General features: G+C 40.6%; 1 protein-coding gene across 1 annotated transcript in view; it reads left to right on the top strand.

Moving 5' to 3' along the window:
- The first annotated feature begins 9,768 nt into the window (after positions 1-9,768).
- CLRN1 (clarin 1) overlaps positions 9,769-24,589 on the top strand; it is a 41,170-nt gene continuing 26,349 nt past the window's right edge. The window contains exon 1 of the mRNA XM_028505292.2: positions 9,769-10,475. Coding sequence (XP_028361093.1) covers positions 10,223-10,475 — 253 coding nt within the window. The 5' untranslated portion in view covers positions 9,769-10,222. The remainder of the gene's footprint in view (positions 10,476-24,589) is intronic.

Genomic DNA, 24,589 nt, shown 5'->3' with positions numbered 1-24,589 from the left:
AACAGGCAGCAAAATCTTGGACACTGCTTGTGGAAATTTTTTATTGGCTATATCTCCCCAGGCCAGGAAAACAAAAGAAAAAGTAAATAAATGGGACTACATCAAACTAAAAAGTTTTTGCACAGCAAAGGAAATCATCAGCAAAATAAAAAGACAACACACAGAATGGGAAAACATGTTTGCCAATACATCTGATAAGGGGTTAATATTCACCATTTATAAAGTACTTATAAAACTCAACACCAAAAAAAAAAACCACCCACAAATGACCCAATTAAAAAATGGGCCAAGAACCTGAATAGGCACTTCTCAAAAGAGGACATACAGATGGCCCATAGACATATGAAAGGATGTTCACTGTCAGTAATCATCAGAGAAATGCAAATTAAAACCACAATGAGATATCATCTAACACCTGTCAGAATGGCTATCATCAATAAATCAACAAACAAGGGCTGGCAAGGATGTGGAGAAAGGGGTACCATTTTGCACTGTTGGTGGGAATGCAGATTGGTGCAGCCACTGTGGAAAACTATATGGAGACACGTGAAAAAATTAAAAAATGGATCTGCCTTTTGACCCAGTGATCCCATTTCTGAGAATATATATGAAGGAACCCAAAACACTAATTTGAGTGAACATAAGCACCCCTATGTTCATTGCAGCATTATTCACAACTAGCAAGATATGGAAGCAGCTCAAGTGTCCATCAGTAGATGAGTGAATAAGACAACTATGGGGCATTTACACCATGGAATACTACTCTAAAAAAAAGAAGAATGTTTTACCCTTTACAACAGTATGGATGGACCTGGAACTATGCTAGGTGAAATAAGCCAGTCAGAGAAAGACAAATACCATGTGATTTCATTCATATGTGGAATCTAGTGAACAAACTGAACTAACAAGGAAAATGGGGACAGACTCATAGATGGAGAGCAGGATGACAGCTAGTGGGGGGATGTTAGGAAGTAGAGGGGTTGTGCAAAAATGAAAATGGACTCATGGACATGGACAACAGTGTGGTGATTGCTGGGGGAAGAGGGGTATAAGGGAACTAAAGGGTAATGGAAAAATACAATAAAAATTAAATTTAAAAATATTTTGTTGACCTTTCTCTTGAGACATTTGTTTCCTTATTATTGACTTATATGGTCTGTATTATATATATATATATATATATATATATATATATATATCATATATTTCCTCCACGTCTATGGCTTGCCTCTTCATTTTTTATAGTCTCCTTCAAAGAGTAGAAAATTTTAACTTATCAATTTGTTTGTTAATGTTATGATTTATAATCTTTTTCTCTGAGGAACCTTTGCCTAACTCAAGATCACAAAGATTTTCTCCTAGAAATTTTACATTTAGATCTATAATACACTTCTAATGAATTTTTGAATCAGGTATGCTTTTCCTTTTTAAATATCTTTGTTAAAAATAATCTTTTTTAAAATGGTAAAACATTTCTTGTGTCACAAATATGAAAAAGTCATTGGCCAGTCTACCTTTCATTCCAAGAGAACTGAAGGCATGAAGTAAAGCTTGGTTCTCCATAAGGATCCCGGGTTTGTAGAATTTACATTTATTTTCCAGAGTACTCATGGATCAGTGCCAGGCATTTCACATCATTTAAAGACACAGTGTACTGTCTGATGTGGCTTGCTGGTGATTTTCAACATGTGACAAGTCAAAGCGTCCTGTCTCTCAAGTACAGTAATTCCGTAGGCTGTTTCCAGTCCAGCTTGGGTTTCCCAGCACTCACAACCCCCTTACCTACCCATGGCTGCTCCTCCTGGAAAGAGACTATAAAGATAGGGCATTCACAGTCCTGTAGGTTGTTTGGTCTACAATTTACCTTTACTATTTTTCAAATAAGTACTATGCACAGAGAATATATACAGAGAAGTGAGAAAATTAATAAATATATTTATTTCTATCTGAATTTCCTGGTAAGGGGCTCTTAACATAGAAAATTTGTTTTGCTTTGTGTTTAATGAAACTGTCTTGGTGGCTAGGTTTAAATGTTTGGCTTTACCTTTTCACTACTCTAGTGACTGGCCTATGTTTTACCATCCAAGGCATTGCTTTTCTAAGGTGTACATATAAGCACTCTATTCAGGATCTTCTCATGGGCAGACAAAATACTTATTTTTGCTAATTAAAATGAGGATGGGAGGAAAGGAGAGAGAGAGTGAGTTAAGGAAAAAGGAAAGCTATTTGAAAGATTAAATTATGTGTATAGGGAGACTGAGCTGGAGCTAGGCCCGGAGTGGAAGACAAGTCCCTGATCACCGTAGCTCCCTGAACTGTTACCCCATCCCTCTCGTGGTTAGCTGTGAGGTCCACCTCTGGACAGCAGCCAGCACGCTGCCAACAGCAGACCCATAGCAGAGTTGCCTGTCTGCACCCCAGATTGCGTTCAGCCCTCCCCACCTCCTTCTGTTCCTCTCCATGAAGTCAGTCCCAGGAAGTTCAGCAGCCCAAGACCCCCTGGCTCCTCCAGGATTTGAGGGTGCACCCTGGACACCTGTACGGGTAGTGACGGCATGAAAAAAAAGGGCTCATCCCTGATAAAGAAGCTGCCAGACCAAACGAGCCTGATTGGAAGCTCCTGAGTCAGGGCAGTGTTAGACACAGAAGCCCTGCAACTGGGGACAGGTGGCGCTAACACACATGCTCATGTACCACACATGGGGGCCCAGGCAGCCATCACACAGCCTTCACCCCAGTGACCGCCACAGCCAGACTCACCAGGTGCACCACACCAAGAACCACACTGTAAGAAGAGGTGAAATCAGTGCTTCCCAGGAGATTTCTTTAGAAACAAATTGGTAAAAGACCAAGCAAACTTTGAAAGCAGACACCTACCTACACTTGCCTTCCAGAAAGGAGAAGGGTCATAGTTGGCAGAAAACTGAAGCCATCAGTGTGGGCAGGAGCAGACAAGTCAAGCCCTTCTTCCCAGACAAAGGCTCTGCTTTCTGCTCTCTTTCCACTGACTGGCAACCAGTGCTTGACTCACATCCCTCACCACCACGCCTCAATTTTCAGGAAATAACATCTGATTGCTCCATATGTCTATTCTTAATCAATGCAGGCTAGAAAGGATGGGTCATATAGCACAAACACAGCTGGCATAGATTTTATATCTGTGGGTACTGAAGGAATTTCTCAAAGAAAGAGTCGAGGGCTAGGCAGACATCCCAAACATGCATGTTACACTGTTGTAGCATTTGTAATGGTCACGTCACAAATGGCTGCTGTGAGCTCATTGTCTAGTTAATTGTCTTTTCACAGGATTGCTCGCCAACCCTGATTTCCCCAGGCAATTACATTCTTAAACCTAATGACAGTGTTGTTGCTTTGGTCTCATTCTTATAAACTATTGATATAACTTTGAATCTCCATTTTATCTTCTATTATTTTTAGCTGTCTCTGTCCATAGTCAGTTCTCAAATAAAGGTTTGATATGAAGCTAAAGTTTTGGATGATGTATAGTTTAGGTTTCTAAGCAAGTCACTGATGAAAATGTATGGGGGAATTAGTCTAAAGATTGCTCTAGCTGGCATTGCTCCGTAAGGTAACAGTCTTCCTTTTGGGAGATTTGACAAGCTATAAATCCACCTAATTGTACTATTATCCAGTTCTTCAGCACAAGGATATTTTAGGAGACTTTGTGATCTGTCTGACTGAAAATTATGCTGTCCTACTACCTGGCACATCTTAACAGAGGAAAGGTAGGAAGTCTAGTAATTGCCCCAGTGCGACTGAAAAGAAATAAATCGATACACACAAAGTGTTTAGAATAGAGCTGATGCAGAGTAAGTCCTATGTATATCACATTTTTGTTAATACTGCTGGTATTATTTTGAGGCAAGTATCAAGGAAATTATCAGTATTTTAAGTGTCACACACCCACACAAAGGAAAACAAGTACACAACAAAATAATTGGTAATTGCAGAATCGAACTACTTCCAAGTTTGCCATCTCAAAACATCTACCCCCCAGTTATAGCAATGAGGAAAATTAGTATCAATTTCTCTGTACAAGGACAGGAATCAGGTCCATCTATTACTGTTAACATAGTTGTCTCAAACTGTGCCATCCCTCTCCACTTCTTTAGGTTAAGTAATTTTTCCCTCCTTCCTGTAACAGCTCAGACATTCTGCTGGGCTGAGGTTTAAGTATCAACATAGCCTCGGTATAAGATACCAACGAGAAACTGAGAAAACTCTGAGGGTGTCACACTTCTTATTTGACAGATCACACTAGCAGCAATTTTCCTCCACTTCTGGCTCTCGCTTTATATCTGCTCTGTCAAAGGAACAAGCCCAGCTCTGGCATTTACTCTAAATATCCCCACAACTGTCATCCACCCTGAAAATCCCTGCACTGAATTCTCACTCCCAGTCCAGTTCTGCTGTGGGTTCATCTGTATTCCAACAGAACTTTGTTTTCTTTTTCTTCCCTTCCCTCATCCCTTTTAATCCTCTAGTTCAAGCAATTAGCTCTACAAATAATAGCTGCAATCAAGGCCTAGCACACGTGGTAATTTTCTCCTAATAAATCAATCAATTCTTTCCGAGGAGTGTGGTTTTCCCCCTTACAGTCATTAGAGAATTATAATGCTACTTGAGGATCACCAGCAACTCGAATTAGTCAAGAAATGTCAATCAAACCTACCAGATTTTGCTTTAAAGATGAGAAAAATGGGATAGATTCACAAAGACCTCTTGTCTTAGAATAGGAAGCTTGATAAACCCTTGCTGAATCTCTCTTAGGGAGGCCTTGGAGTATAATGATCCATTTGGAAGAAAACCAAAGTCAGTATTAACAACGACAAATCAGACAAAACCCAGAAACTTATTTAAAAAGTTAATAATTGGAATAATCAATTGGAATAATTGGGATAGTTGGAATTGTTATTGCAAATATATTTGCAATATCTTTAACAGATACTTTATAATAGATAACAAGTTAGTATCACAAAGAAAAAAGGAAGAGAAATAATCTAGCAAAAGGACAAATTTTAACCTCATAAATAGCAAAAGTATTTTTTTTTAGTTGGAAGGGAACTAAAGGATCATCTGGTCCATGCTTATCACTGTGCTTCTCAGAGTTGTCTTTAAGGCTGGAAGAGGCAGAGGCGGAGGCGGAGGAGGCAGAGGCAGAGGAGGGGGTGAGGGGGTGCGGTCAGTGGCAGAGCCACTTGATCCCATCCCTTCCAGTGTAAAAGCTCAATTTTTACCTCTTAATCCACCCTAGTGTTCAACTGAAGAAATGATTTCTCTGGTTAAAAATAATTTGAGAATCGCTCAAAAAGTGGCCGAGACCACTTTTTTCATGAATGAGTAAAATACATGCCAGAAAAATTAAAGAATTCTTAGTTTAGTGATGGAGTTGGGCCCAGACCCTGGATCAGGTATTTCTCCCAGCTCTCTCCACACCATGCCATGCCATCTCTTACACGGAGGGAGCGGATCAGGTGAGAATTCCTATGTCTGTGGATTTTGACTTTTCTGGTTTTGTGTTTGAATGACTATAAAGAAAAAACAATGAAACCAAATTAGTGTGAGAAGAGGCATAAATGATCTACTGGAAGGAAAGACACAGCCTGCAATTGCACTCTTTCTCTGTATTCTTTCTAGTCACAATGAAGAATTATATCATCATCCAGAATCTGAAAGGGGTCATGGGGGAGGATGGAAAGGCCTAGTTCCATTTTTATGTCACCAAGTGTATTGCTATTAAGACTGTGAGAGATAAAGATTTCAGTAGCATACTTGGTGAAAACTTGCTGACATTAATGACTCAAATTCTCAGAGAGACTGCAAGGCAAAATGGTGTCATCACTGTCATTCAAGACATTTAAGATGAAATTTCAAAAGCAGGCTGTCAGGCATAATGACTGCCAGGTTCTATTATATCATTCCCAGAGGGTGGATCACACACACTACTATGCAGCCTGTGGGTGGTTGATATCGAAGTTTGAAAGGAAGCTGTACAGAGAGAAGGTGGGCGTAGGACCCGAAGAGGGTGCTTCACAACTGGGAGACATCACCACTGACGTTCACATGGTGACTTAGGGTGAATCTATGATCCAGGGCCTGGTCTTTTATTTTGGATATGTAGAAGCCTAACCCATCAAGACATTTCAACAAGATCATGCTCTTGGTGCTGAACAGAACCAGGAAAGTCTGAGCTATAAATGATCATGTAAGTTTATTAATTTACAATGAGAAAAACCTCTTCTAGTGACTAGACATTCATGTCTCCTTGCACTAAGTCCATACTCTGAACTCAAACCAGCTTAAATCTCAGGAATTATGACCCAGACATCAGTAGTTTTAAAATCTCCCCAAATGATTCCATTGAGCAGCCAAGGCAGAGACACACCTGCTTAGAGCAAAGAGGTTATCCAGGCCACCATGAGTCTTTAGGCCTCATCCTTTCCACACAGGGATCCACACCTGTGTATGTTATAGACCAGTAATGTTTTGTTTTGTTTTGTATTTTTAAGTTGGCAGAAGATAGAGGTTTGCCAATTTTTTAACTTGCCAAGCAAGGACATTAAAAATTAAATTACTGGACTACTGGTCAAGATGGTGATGTAGGCAGACATGGCTCACTTCTTCACACAACCACATCAAATTACAACTGAAATATAGAACCATCACTCAGGAACATCAGATATTGAGTTGAATGTAAGTCTGACAACTATGGAATTGAAGAAACCACATCCATTCAGACTGGTAGGAGGGGTGCGGATGTGAAAAGGGCTGGCCCCACACCAAATTTGGGAGGGATATCTTGGGTGTGAGGAGACCCAGATCTACACAAGGCCCCCAGCCCAGGATTCCAGTGCCAGGAAGATAAGTGCCCACAACTTCTGGCTGTGAAACCAGTGGGGACTGAGTCAGTGGAGGAGGCTGCTGGAGTCCTAAACAGTTCTTCTTGGGGAACCCACACACAAACTCACATCCTCAGACTTGCTCCCTGTGAGCATCAGCACTGGGGTGGCAGCTAGAAGGGCACCAGTGGTATACAGGGAGAGACTGAAGGGTCTGGCATCGGGGCAAACAGAGGTCATTGTCCCTTTGCTGGGCGCTACCCTCACAGAGTCTGGTACCATATCTGAGACTCCATCAACCTGGCTAACACTGTGTGAGCCACCTTGGAGATCCAAAGAGGCTCTACCCACCCAATTTACAGGCCCACCCAAGCTGCTTTACCATAAGAATAGTTGGTCTTGGCACCTAAATCCTATCAAACAAGCAATAGTTGGCTTCAGTGAGCCCTAGAGGCAGCAAAATTACATTCACAGCTTGGCTTCACCTGGCAATCTCCGAGCCCAGCACAAGTAGCAGCCACCTCAGGTTGCTTTACAGCTCAGGCAGGGGTGGACCCAGGAAAAACAGGTTGGGGCTGACCTTGGCCTGCATCACCTGGGAAACCCCACACCACACCCAGTGGACAGCTACCATGTCAGAGCACCACTACCCTGCATAGCTGATCCTCCATGGAAGGTATAGGTTGGTAGTCAGTGGTCACAACCAGTCTTTGCAGCTGACTGGCCTGGATAAATCCATCCCGTTAATCTGCCAACAGCAATGAAGGCTCAACTACAAGAGGAGGGTATACTCAGACCATACAAAGGGCATACTTCTGTACCCAGTTTTGGTGAAAGGTCCAGCAGTACTGCTTGACCTTATAGCACACCTACTACCTTAGGCCACACTACCAAGACATGGAGTCAAAGCAACTCTAACTAATACATAGAAACAAACACAGAGAGGCTGCCAAAACAAGGAGACAAAGAAACATGGCCCAAATGAAAGAACAGATCAAAACTCCTGAAAAAGAGCTAAATGACATGGAGATAAGCAACCTATCAGATGTAGAGTTCAAAACACTGGTTATGAGGAAGGAAGCTCAAGGAACTTAATGAGGACCTCAGCAGCATAATAAAGACCCAGTCAGAAATTAAGGATACACGAATTAAAATAAAGAACAATTTACAGGGAAACAACAGTAGAATGGATGAAGCTGAGAATCAAATCAGTGATTTGGAACATGAGGAAGCAAAAAGCAACCACTCAAAACCACAACTGGGAGAAAAAAAAGAAAAAAAAGAAATCCAAAAAAATGAGGATAGCATAAACAGCCTCTGGAACAACTTGAAGTGTCCCAACATTCACATCGTAGTGGTGTCATTTGGAGAAGAGAAAGAGCAAGAAATTAGAAATCTATTTGAAGAAATAGTGAAAGCAAACTTCCTTAATTTGGTGAAGGAAGTAGATGTGTAGGGTAAGTGGAGGCAGCCTGGCTTCCTCACCCAGGTGTCTGGGTAACTAAGGGAAGCCATGTTCCCATAACCTTGAATGGACCTGATAAGTAGTGTTCTCATAGCCTTGAGACTGCGTCTGATAAATGGTTGCCATAACACGAAGTGAACTCGCATTCGCAGAATCACGCTATGTTATATAATTTTTTTGGCTTTTTGCCAGCTTTGTTTGTCTTTAGTACTTAAGCAAGTAGAGACTCCTTGCTTGGTGCCAGAACATGTGCCACACAAGGGGAGGGGTGACCTGCAGTGTGCCACACAGAGACATGTAGAGGCTTCTCACTAGAGACACATGAAGCTTGCAGCATGCATGGACTGCCCACCCTGGAATAAAGGCATGCCAGACATTCCCACAGCTCCATGAATATTCTTCTGTCTGCCCAAATACTGTGAAGCTGTCAGGCCTTGAACGGTTGCAACACAACGTGCAAGTCCAAGAAGCACAGAGTCTCAATTATGATGGATGCAAAGAGGTCTACTCCAAAACACATCATCATTAAAAGGCCAAAGGTTAAAGTTAAAAAGAGACTCTTAAAAGAGAGAGAAAAGAAGTTAGTTACCAGAATGTTGCCGGATGGGAGGGGGAGAATGGGTGAAGAGGTGAGGGGATTAAGAAGTACAAACAGGAGTTACAGAATAGCCATGGGGATGCAAAAGAAAGTATGGGAAATGGAGTAGCCAAAGAACTTATACTCATGACCCCTGGACATGAACAATGGTGGGGGGATTGCCTGAGGGAGTGGGGGGCACTAGATGGGGGAGGAAAAAGGGGGGAAAATCAGGACAATTGTAACAGCATAATCAATAAAATATAATTTAAAAATTAAATTACCATTATTTAACTCACATTTCTACTTAATCTGGCTCATGACTTTGGTTTTTGTCTCCCTAATGAATTACCTCTGCTTGGACCCTTGCTTTTATGTGGCAAATTCTTAGAACCTTCTGTCTGACCACAGTCTCTTCTTCCCATGACAATAACCTTGTCTCCTTTACAGATTCTGGTACTTCTCAAACTCAGAATAACCTTCCCTTGCTATTGTCCTGAAGCAGCCAAATGTTTTAATGGAAAGCACTTAGAAACCTAGCTATTTGCACCTGCATCTCTATATTCCCGTTTGCCAGGAAAAACTTGAATCAAATTCTCCATTGACACATTGGTTCTAAATCATAGATCTGGGAGAACAGGAGTCAGGAGGGCAAGCCCTGCTAGTTGGTGTACGACACTTCTTGTCTGTGCAGGGCCCAGTTTAGTCCAATATTTTGGCCTGCTACAAAGAACAGTTTTCAAACTCAGTTAATACCAATATCCTTTCTACCTCTGCCAAGACTTCTCTTCCAATACACCAACCCCCCCAAAAAAACAAAAAAAACCCCACGAAATAAAAACATATCAATATATGACCTTCTCAAGTTGCTGAAAATTTGCCATAGGAGACAAGCCTATTTCTAAGAGTTTCGACTCATCCAATCAGACAAAAGGCTGAGGAAAGGGGAGGCATTTATCAAGTTACACGGAGGACTCCATCTGTTATCTTAGACCTTTGTTACCAAGTGACACAAGAGGAGGTACTCAAGGCAGTTTCAAAGAGTTTTATTTTACAGATTCTTAGTCCAAAGATTTCAAATTAGAGAGAAGTAAAAGCGAAAAAGGAGAAAAGCCAACTAAGTGTGATGCAGAAGCCTTCTTCCTGGCATACTACTGACATTTAACCTGGCCAGAGCCTCCGGTGATGATGAAGTTGCCTTTTCAGCTGGGTTCTGTCTGTTCAGCCTCTGTAATAAATGCTGTCAAAGGGACAGTCACTTCTCGTCACTCACAAAGGTCTTGGTTTTGAACCTCACCCTCACAAAAGCCACTTCTCATTATGCCAAACCAACAGAAGAAAGTCATTTTTTGCATGGCCGGGGTATTGAGCTTCGTGTGTGCCCTTGGAGTTGTGACAGCCCTGGGGACACCGTTATGGATCAAAGCCACCTTCTTCTGCAAAACGGGGGCTCTGCTAGTCAACGCCTCAGGGCAGGAGCTGGACAAGTTCATGGGTGAGGTCCAGTACGGGCTTTTCCATGGAGAGGGCGTGAGGCAGTGTGGATTAGGAGCAAGGCCCTTTCGGTTCTCATGTAAGTAGCTATTGCATTTTGTTTTTTTAATGTCTTAGGAACACTCCCACAAGTGTTGCAAGAAATTGTTTTAAGAGCCTTGCCTGGTGCAGGATTTCTTTGCAGGTATGAACCATTTGAATTACCTAGGACAGTTCTGAGCAATCTCTTCTCCCTAGTTTGAATTATTTTGTGTTTATTTTTTTAAGTATTTCATCCTTGCTATTTTTTATAATGACAACATGTAGTTAATGAGTTGCTGTGGAGTTATACTTTTTGAAAAGATAAAAAATTAAAATTCGTTTTGAATATTAATATTTACTTAAGAAAGTATGGGTCCTTTAAACAAGGGAAAGACTTAGAGAAATAGGAAAGCTGTAAGAGGTGATTTTTATTTTGCTCTTTATGAAAGGGTCAGTCAGTGTTGTGGGCTCCTTAACCAGCCCTAGCTGCTTTTCTACCTTGTTCATGAGTTTGTCTCCTGTCCCGTTTCTGTTATTCTTGCTAGATCCTCTCCTGATGATAAATATTCTTTAAACCAATTTGAAGTCACTTGGCTATAGAAATTTAAAACAATTGGCTTTACTAACTGGGAAAGAAATAGTTACCTATTTAGTATATAAAATTTGTGAGGGACTGACCTTCAAATTAAGTAGACAATGTGAAACAGATTTTCCATCACAATTTTTGTGAAATAGAAGTCTTAACCTCAATATTTATAACCTGTTTATCTTAGGAAGAGAACTTTAAAAAAATTATCATGTGAATAGGCAACTAATTAAATGAAAATTAATAAGAAGTCATTTGTTATATCTCTCACAACACACATTTAGAAATTATTATTATTTCAAAAGGGCTGGTTTGAACAATCTTTCGAAGACACAACCAGTAAATTAGTGCATAAATCACTCTTCAGGAAAGGAGGTTACCAATTGAGGCATTTAAAATGAGTTATTATTTTGTCTGGGTATTTTTTCCTCTAGCATAGGTAGAAGGCTAAATAAATTGAATTTATTATTAACACATGCAGTGTCTAATTAAATTTCAGTGCTGACCTATTTACATTTCTGCAACATTCCTCATATCTTCTTAGCAGTCACTGGATACCAAACTTTAACTCATATAGTGAGTTCATAAGTATATGAATTTTCATAGGACACCAGAGATTCCTCAAGGATTAGTCTTTAGTTTTTCAAGAAATTATCATACACTAGATTTCATCAAGTGGATACCAACTCTTGACTGAATGGCTTTAGTTTATTAAAGTTATAGGACTGTGAGAGTTGCTTATCTTTCATGGGGGAGGGGGCAGAGAACAAAGCAGAATGTCAAATGATTGGCAACTGTATTACAAAATAGAAAAAGGAAAACAGATGAGTGAAATGATTTAACCATGAGTTACTGGCAGCTTAAAGCATGAGTAAACACTTCTCACAAATGAATTTAGACAAAAGCAGGGAGCGTACAGTGAATTTTCTGAGTCTTTGCATTTTCTACACTGAAATGTTTCAAAACAATAATGTTTTCTGAACACATGCTAGACACTAAGCACTGTGCACATTTTGTCTCATTTAATCCTCTCGGGGCCACATGCCTCTGTGGTTCAACAAAAGGGTTTTCACGGCTGTGTCCTAGGCTGGCCCTGTCTATGATGTTGATCTAATCAGGCGCCCTGCCCCTTGCTTTCTGTGAAGTCGCCCTGAGCTGCTGGTGGGCTTCAGACAATACCCTCACCTATCTCACAGAATTATATTAAACCCCACGAGACTCAACATTTTCCCCCAGCCTAGTTAAGAAAATTTTACATTTGCTTGCTTGTTCTGTGGAGACAACCGTGTCCATACACCATCCTAGACATGTTAAAACCTCACTCATTTCTGAGGCCCTCAAAGTATACTTACAGTATAACTTTTTTCTTCCTAAGCAGAAAAGTATCTTTTTCAATGGAACGTGAGAGAAACTTAGAAAACTGTAGAATAAATGAATCCAATGGACTCCCTAAAAAGCATAATGCTCATTTAAATAAACACCCCCTCTGAGTGTTAAAGACGTGCTAATGATGCGCCTCAGGACACACTGTGCCCTGTTTACACTCCCTTTGCAATACAGCTTAGTGGTCCATGTCTCACCATTCAAAATGCCATCACCCTGTCCAGGATGTCCCATTAATGTACCCTTGAAGGAAGAGAGCTCTCTGATAGTCTTCCTGAAAGAAAAATACAGCCCTGTCCATACAAGAGAATAACAGGCATAACTGTCTTCACAGTAACGGCTTCCATGTAGCAAAATCCAGAGACACTGAAAAGCTTAGAATCCAACTTAAAATTAGAGCACAACTCATTTCCCAGAACTTGATTAAGCAAACATTTGGATTTGTGGAACCTCACCAAGTGTAGCAGGAATGGAAATGTTAACTCATCAAAGTATCCATAAGTTTGTGTCCAGTTTTCTTCATGTTGTCATGTCATCACCGGTCAATGTAAATTTATATTGCAATTTTGTTGGATTGCTAAATGCTACCTGGTTTGCCACACTTTTCACTTAGATCAGCATTGGCCAGCAGAAAGGTAATGTAAGCCATAAGTACAAGCCACATCTGTAATTTCTAATGTTCTAATAGCCATATTAGAAAAAAAGTAAAAGCGAACAAGTGAAATTAATTTTAATGACCTATTTTTCCTTAATCCAAGGTGTCCAGAATACTGTCAATTTAACTGTTGATATAAAAAAGTAATGAGATATTTTGCATTCTTTTCTTCGGTGCTAAATCTTTGAAATTCGGTGTGTCACATCTCAAGTCAGACCAGCCAAGTTCGTGTCCAAGAGCCATTTCAAGGTGGCTGATCTGTCACACTGCAGAGTGCAAATTTAGATGGAGATTTACTCTGGATCTCCATATTCTAGATGAATTTTTGCTGGTTTCTGTGTAAATGTATGTGTGTTATTTTTATGTGCAATGTTTTTGTAACTTTTAAAACCCAGATATATGGTGTAACATGAGGATGAAGAATAGACCAGAAAAACAGTTAAGCAGTGTTGTCCTTTTTGCTCCTATTGACTACTCCATCTCTTTTAATTATAACAAGAATCTTCCCTGCCTGCATGCACAAATATGCTGGGAAACTTCTGCCTCGTTTACTCTGGCTGGTTCTCATCCATTTATGGGTCAGTGGTTCATTTTCTAGAGGTCACTAGCATTCATACCTAGCACACAATTTCATTAATTACAGTGAAGAACTGTTTTTCTTTCAAAGCAACACAAGTGGCGGGCTTAATTTTTCCTGATATGTCACCTGTAAAATTTTAATGATAATGTTTAAACTCTAAATGTGCCATTGAGACAAAAACTGTCAGTTTTGAGCTCAGTGTGTGGGTAGATTTCTGTTTTGGTGGTTTGAAACACTGCAGAGCATCATCAAAGTATGATACCCAAGCATCATATGGTATCAATCATTCCTAGATATGCTGGTCTCTTCATTGCCAAGACAGTAAAATGAGCTGGTAAAAACATATGGAGTCTTTTTTTTTGTGGGGAGGAGAATGTGAAAAATAAAATTTAACCAATCATGTATCACAGCTTGCAACTTCAGTCATACAAAGCATTTTAATTTAATGATTGAAAATTTGTAAAAAGCTTAACAGAGGATTATCTTCTTTCATATTTTAGATAAGCAGAGGTTTTTTGGTTTTTTTTTTCTTTACCAAATAAAGTATATGGTCCAGAGTGCAGAGGGAATGTTGAAACTACTTCTGTGAGCAGGCAGGTGGCTTCTCAAACATATTTTGGGGTAGAAGAGTTGGGATTCAGGATCTCTGTCACCTCTGACACTGTCTCCACTGGCTCCTGCAAGTGTGACTGTTGTCTCTTGTTAAACCCACCTGCCTGGCCTAGGTGATTTCCTGGTCACCATCCTCACACCCTGCACCTCCCCCATCACCCTGCCAAACCACACAGAGCTGCAAAGTTCTTTCATGTACCTTCTTCTGATAATAGTGCCTGTCTCTCCTCCCTTCCTTAGTGCATGGCCTGTGTGGAAGCAGGAGTGGTGGGAGTAGAATAAAAGACTGGCTGGTGAGAGGGATGAAGAAAGGAAGCGACTTGCATCATCTCACCTAGCATGCTTGGGCCCACCTGCCTTTTAGCTTGGGTCCCTACTATCTAGTCTTACTCACCCATTAAAACTGCCCAGCATGGGGGTGAGTAGGGCAGAGGAAAGTGGTGGTGGGAAAATGGAGACAGTTGTACTCAAACATCAACAAAAAAAATTTTTTAAACTGTCCAGCAACTAGAGATTTTGTTGTCCACCCACTGGAAAAAAGTGATTAGTGGAATAGAAGAGAGTAATATCTAAGAAGCACTAGTGTAAAGGAAAAACCTTCAATTTCTCTCAGCCAAATATTTTTCCCCCTCTGTCCTTTCCAGACCTTGATGTTCACTCTATTATTTCACATCACCTTGTAATTATGAATATTTGAGAATGTGTTTTGCTCTGCAAGGGGATCCTGAACCCCAAGAAGGCAGGGGCTGTGTATTATTCACCCCGGTGCTCTCTCAAACAGGACCTAGCACAGTTTATGTCCCAAAGAGGTACCTAGTATTTTAAATATTTGGTAAACTGACACTATTTAGATTAAGCAACCTGGGTTTGAGGCTAGTCTCTGCCACTCACTGATGATCAGACCTTGAGCAAATCATGTCACTTCATGTCAGCCCTTGCATCTATAAAATGGGGAGTAAAACTAGGTGATTTCTAACATCTCTTTCATTTCAAACTCTCTATGATCTATATAATATGGGGCTAGCTATTCTAGAAAAGGTCCTCCCAGCTTTAAAATTGCATGACCCTTCTAGTGACAGCCTCACAAAGCCTTTGCTGACAGATTTTTAGTTCATCATCAGAAGGTAAGTTTTGTGTGCCTTTACTCTTTGGTCCTCAAAGCTCATGATTCTTAAAGTATTTGAAATACCTACCAATTGTCAGGACCTAAATGAATTTTATTATCAAAGTAAATGCTTCCTTTTTTCTCCATCATAACCTTTTACTTTTGGTGTAGAAAATCGCAAGTTAAAAAGAGGAGAAAATAAATGAGACATCTTGGAAATCTAGGAAAATGAGTTGGTGGGTTCCAGAGAGCAGGAGCAGCCACATGCACTCAATTTAGATGGTACTATTGAGAAAATAAAACAAGACGGTCGAAAGATAGTGAGAGGCTGAACTCCTACTTCCTCCAATTGTTTCTCCATTTTTCCTAGAAATTCCTCTTCAATTCACACTGTAAAATTCCTCTTTCCTGAATCTGATTTCTTTTTTTTAAAATGTGTTTTATTAGCCCTGGCTGGTGTAGCTCAGTGGATTGAGTGCAGGCTGCAAACCAAAGCATCGCAGGTTCGATTCCCAGTCAGGGCACATACCTGAGTTGCAGGCCACGGCCCCCAGCAACCACACATTGATGTTTCTCTCTCTCTTTCTCCCTCCCTTCCCTCTCTAAAAATAAATAAATAAAATCTTAAAAAAAAAAAAAAACTAGTTGCATGTAGCCAACACCTCTGATCTCAAGGACAAGACCAGCCTTTTAAAAAAAATATGTTTTATTGATTATGCTATTACAGTTGTCCCAACTTTTTCCCCTAGCCCCCCTCTGCCTGGTATCCCCTTTCCCTCCAGCAATCCCTCCCCCACTTAGCTCATGTCCACAGGTTGTGCATATAAGTTCTTTGGCTTCTCCATTTCCTATACTATTCTTAACCTCCTCCTGTCTATTTTGTACCTACTAATTATACTTCTTAATCCCTGCACCTTTTCTCCCATTCTCTCCCATTCCCCTCCCAGCTGATAACCCTCCAAGTGACCTCCATATCTATGATTCTGTTCCTCTTCTGCTTGTTTGCTTAGTTTGTTTTTTTTTCTTTTTTTTTTTAATCAGTTGTTGATAGTTGAGAATTTGTTGCCATTTTAATGTTCATAGTTTTGATCTTTTTCTTAAAAAAATCCCCTTAGTATTTCATATAATAAGGACTTGGTGATGATGAACTCCTTTAGCTTTACCTTGTCTGGGAAGTCTTTTATCTTCCCTTCACTTCTAAATGATTGCTTTCCTGGATAGAGTAATCTGGGTTATAGGTCCTTGCTTTTCATCACTTTGAATACTTCTTGCCAGTCTTTTCTTGCCTGCAAAGTTTCTTTTGAGAAATCAGGTGGTAGTCTTATGAAATTAGGGAATTCTTTTGTAGGTAACTTCCTGCTTTTCTCTTGTTACTTTCAGAATTCTCTCTTTGTCTTTAACCTTTGACATTTTAATTATGATGAGTCTTGGTCTGATCCTCTTTGGGTCCAACTAGTTTGGGACTCTGTGCTTCCTGGACTTCTCTATTTCCTTTGCCAAATTAGGAAAGTATTCTTTCATTATTGTTTCAAAAAAGTTTTTGATTTTTTGTTCTTCCTTTTCTCCTTCTGGCATCATCACTATGATTTAGATGTTGGTACATTTGGAGATGTCACAGAGGGCCCTTATACTATCCTCATTTTTTTTAATTCTTTTTTTCTTCTTACTGTTCTGGTTGAATGCTTCTTTTCCCCCTTATTTGAATCCCAGCTTCCTCCTCTTTACTAATGGTTCTCTGTAGATTTTTCTTTATTTTACTTCATGTAAACTTCATTTCTTCCTTTATGTTGTTGCCATCTTCAATGAGGTCTTTGAGCATCCTGATCACCAGTGTTTTGAACTCTGCATCTGATAGGTTGGTTATCTCCATTTTGTTTAGTTCTTTTCCTTTTTTTTTTTTTTCTGTTCTTTCATTTGGGCCATATTTCTTTGTCTCCTCATTTTGGCAGCCTCTCTGTGTTTGTTTCTGTGTATTAGGTAGAGCTTCTTTGACTCCCTGTCTTAGTAGCATGGCCTATTGTCAAAAAGGCACCTGTAAATTGTGTGGGGCGAAGACTTAGGTAATTGTCAAGATGGGACTACCCACTTTGTTGCTTTGTGGCTCTGTGTAGATGGCAGGGCTTGGAGTGGGTGGGGGGTACAATGCTGCTGCCTGGCTTCTGGAGGTTTGCCCGGCACCCACTCCATTTCAGGTCACTTCACCCACTTCCTGTATGTGACTGGCATCCTTCCAGCTGTTGCCCTGGTGCTGTGTCCCAGAGTGGGTGTATCTGTGTATGTTGTAAGTCCATGCTGGCCCTTTATATGGAGTCTCCTGAAAATCCAGCAGCTTCTTCTGTCACCCCAACCCCCACTGGTTTTTACAGCCAGAAGTTATGGGGATTTATCTTCCTGGTACTGGAACCATAGGCTGTGCAGTCTCTGGCCTGGGGCTGGGGTCACTTGCTCCCAAGGTATACCTCCTGATTTTTATCCACCACACATGAATTTTGGACTGTCTATTCCACTGTGCCCCCCACCTCTCCACACTGCACTTCATCTCAGTGCCTCTCCACCCATCTCTGCAGTTCCACCCCTCCTACTCATCTAGATGAATGTGGCTTCTTTAAATCCCTGGTTGTCATATTTCCATACAGCTCAGTTTTCTGATGGTTCTGGTTGTTATTTGTTTTGAGATCTAATTGTAATTCTTTCTATGTTTGCATGAGGAGGCAAAGCATTTCTACCTACACCTCCATCTTGACTGGAAATGTTGAATCTGATTTCTTAAACTGATAATGGCAAGAAGTTAGGAATGACCAATATATTTAATACTTCAAGGGTATTCTTTCCCCAAAGCAGGAAATAAAGCAGCAATTATCCTCAAATTTGTGAGAAATATGGGGAAAAGTTTTTGAGGAAAGAAATTTCTGGTTCTCTTTGCCTAGTCAAGGAAGAAAACATTTATCTCTCCCTCCTCCCTAACAACTACCAACAATATATTTACCAGAAAAAAAATTTGACAGAATGAGCTTTGAGAATTATAATTTTGCATATGTGTGTGAGTGTGCATATATATAACACACACACATCTTCTTTCCTTTTAAATTATCCTCTACTTCAAAACATCCAGATGGCAAATGATAAGATGACAGTAGTATGTCCTTGTATGTCAATAATCACTCTAAATGTAAGTGGTTGAATTCACCGATCATAAGGCATAATGTGCCTGGATGTTTGAATTACCCTTCACCCTAACAGCCAGTAAGGTTGTTGACCTGTGCTTACCTGAGAGAGGAAGCAGAGGCTGATGCAGCTCCTTCTGAAGCTGCATGGCATGTCCAAAGTGGGACTTCCAGAACCTAGCGCTGGAATATGAACTTTACCTGTTGAAGGATGACTCCAAAATTTGTTTTCACAATTTGCTGCTCTTCTAATCTCTGAGAGTGATTCCTCTTCTCTAAGGACTTTCAGACAGCCCAGAAGAAAAAAATACTTATTTCAGCTGCCCATTTGTTGGGTGCCTCATGGGTGCCAGGTGTCTTGCATGTTTTATCTCCAGCTCTTACATAGAGGTGTTATGATACTATTCCTCTTAAACAAATACAGAAATGGGAAACTCAGAGAGATCACAAAAATTTCCTGAAGTCACAGAGCTAGTAGGAGCGGACCTGGGATTGAAATTCAGATGCATATGATGGACCACACTCATTGTTCTGTCATGTTTGGCTACCTTACAATATACCAAAGGGACGCAAAAATGTAGGAATAGCCTTGAATTTCATTTATTTAAAAAGCAATGTTAGGACTTCACGAGAGCTAGTTCTCATGCATCCATGAGATGGTACTTGGCCTTAAGACTTGAGTTTACTTATTGTCTCTTTTGTTCACATTGCAGTGGCCCTGACGTCTGCGCCCCATCTTTGACTTTTCTTTGGATGGTAAAATAGCCAAGCCAAGCCTGTTTAATAGCCTAGGTTGAGCAGCAGCACACTAATTACTAACCTTTCAGTTTTGTAACCATATTATCATGATGTTGACTATTTACATTTAAGGCAGAGATATCTAATGGCATATGTGGTGACCTGACTTAAGATCACCAGCAACAAAAACCTTCATGGTACAATCTTCAGAGTTAGTTACTTTGACTACAACAACTATTTCACCCTAGCAATTACCCAAACGGTAGTGCTGTCCTGGAGTGGCATGAAAAAAAGAAGGCAGGGACAAAAAGAACAGGAGATTAATAGAATTTTATTCATTTTCAAATTACTTCCCCCCAAAAATCATTAAAAGCCAGTGGAGAATTAGAGCATAAATTAAAATCTCATTTTTTAAAAAAAGAAGCTCATTTTTATCTCTCAAGTATATCAGGAAATTAATAGTTAAAGGTATATATTTAAAAACAGAACTCATTTACATTAAACAATGACAAATTTGCCTTTGGTCTAGTCATGCAGCTGAACATCCAGACTGGTTGTGGTATGATACACTTTTATTACTGGTGTGATAGAACTGACTAACAGCAAACTGTCCCTGGCAGACTAATTTACACACAATTCATATTTTGCTCCCTCCTAGCATGTTATAACTGTGGCAAAGCCATTCTCAGGAGTCATTTCCCTGACATAATCATACCCTGTGGATTAGGAGCAGTTAAATGGGTTCTGTTATCAGAGGCACATATGTGCCAAAGCAGCTGTCGTCCCTAAGCCACCACTGGTGACTAAGACTCACTGATGGGGCTGCCTTCCACACAGGCTTCAGTCAGGTAGATACACTTGAGCTGAGAGGGATTCAGGTGAGGTACTGAGAAAATTGTATTTTAAATGGTTCTATCGGGCCATCAAGTCTCCCCCTTTTAAGTGCTGGGGTCATGGATTTCATTCTCCCTGACCACACAGCCATCAGAAGCCTGGCACAATACCTAGGTGTGAGATTATGGGGATACTAAAGGAGATGAATGCATTGAGCATATGTCAGGGATTGCCTTTTACTGAATTTTCATAATGACTGGCTGCAGATGAGCCGAGGGGAAAGTCAGATCAAGAGCATTTCTATAAGAAGAAAGAAATGTTCCTTCTTATTCCCTTTCAAGAAAATGAATAGCTGAGCACCAAGCGGCTAAAGACAACGTTTTTTTTACATAGCTTTTATATGAAGGACAAGTTGCAAAGAAAAACGGGACCTCTGAAGCTATCATTATGGCTTTAACCTAGGAAAAGTTGCTGCTCCTTTGCTGGCATCATTGTCTGAGGCTGCCTTCATTCTGAGCGCTTCACAGATGGTGCTACCTGCATTTTACTTCTGGCCAGATGAAGGCAAAAAGGGTTGACGAGACCCAAACCATTAGATCAGTGGTCCGCAACCTTGGCTGCGCTTTACAGTCACCCAGGGAGTCCTTAAAACTAGAGATGCCAAGGCTGCAGCCCTTCCCAACTGAATCATGCTCTCTGGAGGCGGGGCCTGAGCACAGAACCGTTTAGAGACTCCCCAGGCGATTCTAATGTGCAGCCAGAGGTGAGAACTACTGAGGTGGATGGTGGCCAAGACAGGTGGAATCAGGTGAGGTCCTGGGTCAGAGCCCTCATTGTTAGGGAGTTGTCAGGGGAGCACATCAGAAGGCAGACAGAGGGAAGAAGTAGTAGTTAGCACTATTTCCACACAGTTGGGAGGTTTTCTGGTCAAACTTAAGCAGAGAGCCCTGCTTTTCATTCCTTTAGCTGTTCCATGAAGGGTCTCACCCTTTGTCTATACCCACTGGGCCTCAGAGGGAATGAGTAATCTGACTGAAGACTTTGCAATAAGAAACTGAGCATACTTGGCTCTCAGGCCCTAGGCTTTTCCTCTTTCCACATCTTCCCACAAGTGACAGGAGCCTGCTTTCCACCTGGTCAAGGTGAAGGAGGCAGCTCTGTGCTGGACAGCAGGGCTCCGGCTGTGCAGCCCTGACCAGAGCTGGGTGGATGAGGCTGCCTAATGCAGCAGCACTTGGTGGATGACGTAAGCGACGTTCTCCATTGGCTTTATCAGAAATACAGCTAACATTTTGACCTCCATCTGCCTGTCATCTGCAGAAGGGCCCTGCTCCTTCCAAAGAGACTATCAGGCTCCTCTTTAGAGGTGTGCCATCAGCCCAAACATCAACTGAGACAATCCATTACAGGAAACTCCAAGAAACTACACAAGGAAAATAGAAATAAGAATGGGAACAATCTGTCTGATGCTGAGGAAAACCGGTATCGAATAAGTAATTAAACTATAAATCCAAAGTTCCTGGTTTATTTACAGCAATAGTCACCCACCTGGTCAGGAAAAAAAAAAAGTAAAAATCTGAGCTGCAAGATAGAACAATCTCTTGAATACCATGTAATATAAAAACTCCTCGCAGGGGATTGTTGGTCCCAATGTACAGATGTGTGCTGACCACCCATGGGCTCCCACCCACAATGACTGATCTTGAGATTTAAAAATGCAGATATGCTCCCTGCTCTGAGTTCTTATTTCTCCCATTCTTCTCAGTGGGAACACAAATCTCATCATGTTAAAAAAAATTTAGGCAACTACCTAAAATTTACAAGTAGCTTTCACATAATGATCTCTCTTGTGAGATTATGGTGATATTAAAGGGGATGAATACATTCAGCATATGTCAGGGAATGTCTTTTACTGGGTTTTCATAATGACTGGCCAGGAGTGGGCTGAGAGGAAAGTCAGATCAAGAACTCAAATGTTCTTCCCTGGCTGGTATGGCTTGGTTGATTGGAGAGTCATCCTCCAAACCAAAAGGCCATGGGTTCGATTCCTGATCAAGGCACCTGTCTAGGTTGTGGATATAGTCCCTGGTCGAGGCACATGCAAGAGTCAACCAATCAATGTTTCTCTCTCACATTAATGTTTCTTTTTTCTCTCTCTCCCCTTCCCCTCCTCTGAAAAAATAAGTATGTCCTCAGGTGAGGATAAATAAAACAATTAAAAAGTTCTAGGGTTTATTTCTATTACTATCCTCATTTACAGAAAAAAGAACTGAGGCATGTAGAGGCCCACATGAGTAGTAAATTACAAAGCCAGAGTAATCTCAAACTCCTCTAACTCCAAAAGTTATACTTTTTCCAACCTGCCATGTTATTTTTCAGTTAATGCCTCGCTGTTTGTCTCCCCTCCCAGCATCTTCTCCCATCTTGTTGCTTTGGTGGTGAATGATATTCCAACTGTCTAATACTCTTGGTTAATTATAGGTTTAGATTGACTTTACTAATTCTTGCTTTAAAAATTGTAAGATAAAAGTTATGACTCTTAGACTGGAACCAGTAATATATAAAAGGATATATTTAGAATAAAATATAACAGAAGAACTCAGCAGATAGAAATAAAATAAATTTTAAGGCAACTGAAATGAAAGCCATACATTTAGAGATATCAAATAAAAATGAGTTCATGGCAAGCAACAAAGGAGCATACTTAGCAATTAATAAAAACAAATAGTTTTTTATCTTATTACCTTCTAGTGATCTATTGAAAATATCATTACTTGGCATTTAAGACACAAATTCTTTGTAAGTTAAAGGGTATACATACTAGGAAAAATAGAGACATTTATTGAAGAAGATACAAGATACAAGGAACATTTTACATAGAACAATGACACCTCAGTCCCCTTCAAAGCAGGTACCTTGGGACCTCACACAGTGCTCCCAATTGCCATCAGCTGCCCCATCATATTTTCCTGAATTTACCAAGGTGCTGACATCTCTTCCCCTTCAAAGGTGATTTTAGTTTCGGGAAAAGCCAGAAGTTGCAGGGAACCCAATCTGGGCTGTAGGGGGACTGAGTCACCTGGGTGATTTCATGTTTCATCAAAAAACTCTGCATGAGATATGATGCATGAGTAGGTATCTTGTCATAATGAAGCTGCCAATCACCAGTTGCCCATAGCTGTGGCCTTCTGAATCATCCAAATATTTTCTTTGGAGGAATGTTCAAGTTCAACACAAAATTTGATGCAGATCAATTGCTCTACTCGCTCAGCCATTTTGAATGTGATGCTCACTCAACAGCATCTACCACCCCCACTGACTAGTATAGTGAAGTCATCATTGTTCATAAATGCACATTCTAGTCCACTCTCCTTAGCTGCCAGGTTACAGTGATGTCACAAAAACCTTTCTTTCTTTTCTTTTTTTTTTAAAGATTTTATTTATTTATTTTTAGAGAAGGAAGGAGGGAGAAAGAGAGAGAGAGAAACATCAATGTGCGGTTGCTGGGGGTCATGGCCTGCAACCCAGGCCTGTGCCCTGACTGGGAATCGAACCTGTGACACTTTGGTTCGCAGCCCGCGCTCAATCCACTGAGCTATGCCAGCCAGGGCACAAAAACCTTTCTTGTTATATTAACTGTGGCTGGACTTTTTCCAGGCAGACTTCGTATATGTCTTCACTCCCCCAACAAAAATAAAAGATCATCAGGTACCTGTTATGTTCCTAAGCATTTTTCTAGACTGAGGAGATAAAGAGAATGAGAGAGGGCATTTGTTCACAAATAACTCAGGCACTAGCAGAAGTGTTTTTAAATAACCAACCACTTGTAAAAGCAGTACAGGTATATCTGTCAGAATGGGCTAGGTTATGTTTTAGTAACAAGTGCAAATATCACTGATTTAAGTCAACAAAGATTTACTTTTTGCTCATGGTACATATTCTTCAGAGATCAGCTGTAGGTCAGTCCAGGATGCAGCCATCTTCTGGAATGCTGCCATTTGTTGTAACAGAGAGAAAAAGTTGTAGAGCATTTCACACTAGCAACTAAATTCTCACTTAACAACAAACACATGCCACTTCTACTCATAAAATATTTTGTTGGCCAAGTCATGTTTCCTAGCCATACCTAACTTCAGGGGAGCCAAGATGTGCAATCCTACCATGAGCCAAGGGTGGGGAAGAACCAGAACTACAGGTGGTTGAATAGCACTAACTACCATCACAAAAAGCTCCAAGAAGAAGAGTTACTCTCAGGTCAAGGCACAGGAAATCAGAGGAAAATTCTTAAGCATAAGTTAGATTTCACTAGATGGCACTGAAGAAGTCATGCCAAGCAAAGGAATAGCATGAGCTAAGGTATGAAGAGTCTATTGTGTCCACAGTACAGAGTGTGTGTGAGAGGAAGGGGGAGGAGGAATATGGTGGGAGAGGAAGGCAGTGATCAGAATGTGAGAGACTTTGTTTGCTGTACTGAAGCAGCTAACTTTTCCTTGTAGGCAATGGGAAGCCATTTAA

The sequence above is a fragment of the Phyllostomus discolor genome, chromosome 2 (assembly GCF_004126475.2).
Source record: "Phyllostomus discolor isolate MPI-MPIP mPhyDis1 chromosome 2, mPhyDis1.pri.v3, whole genome shotgun sequence".
NCBI lineage: Eukaryota > Metazoa > Chordata > Mammalia > Chiroptera > Phyllostomidae > Phyllostomus > Phyllostomus discolor.
The sequence above is the reverse complement of the archived record's forward strand: the minus strand, read 5'-3'. Positions and strand labels throughout refer to the sequence as shown.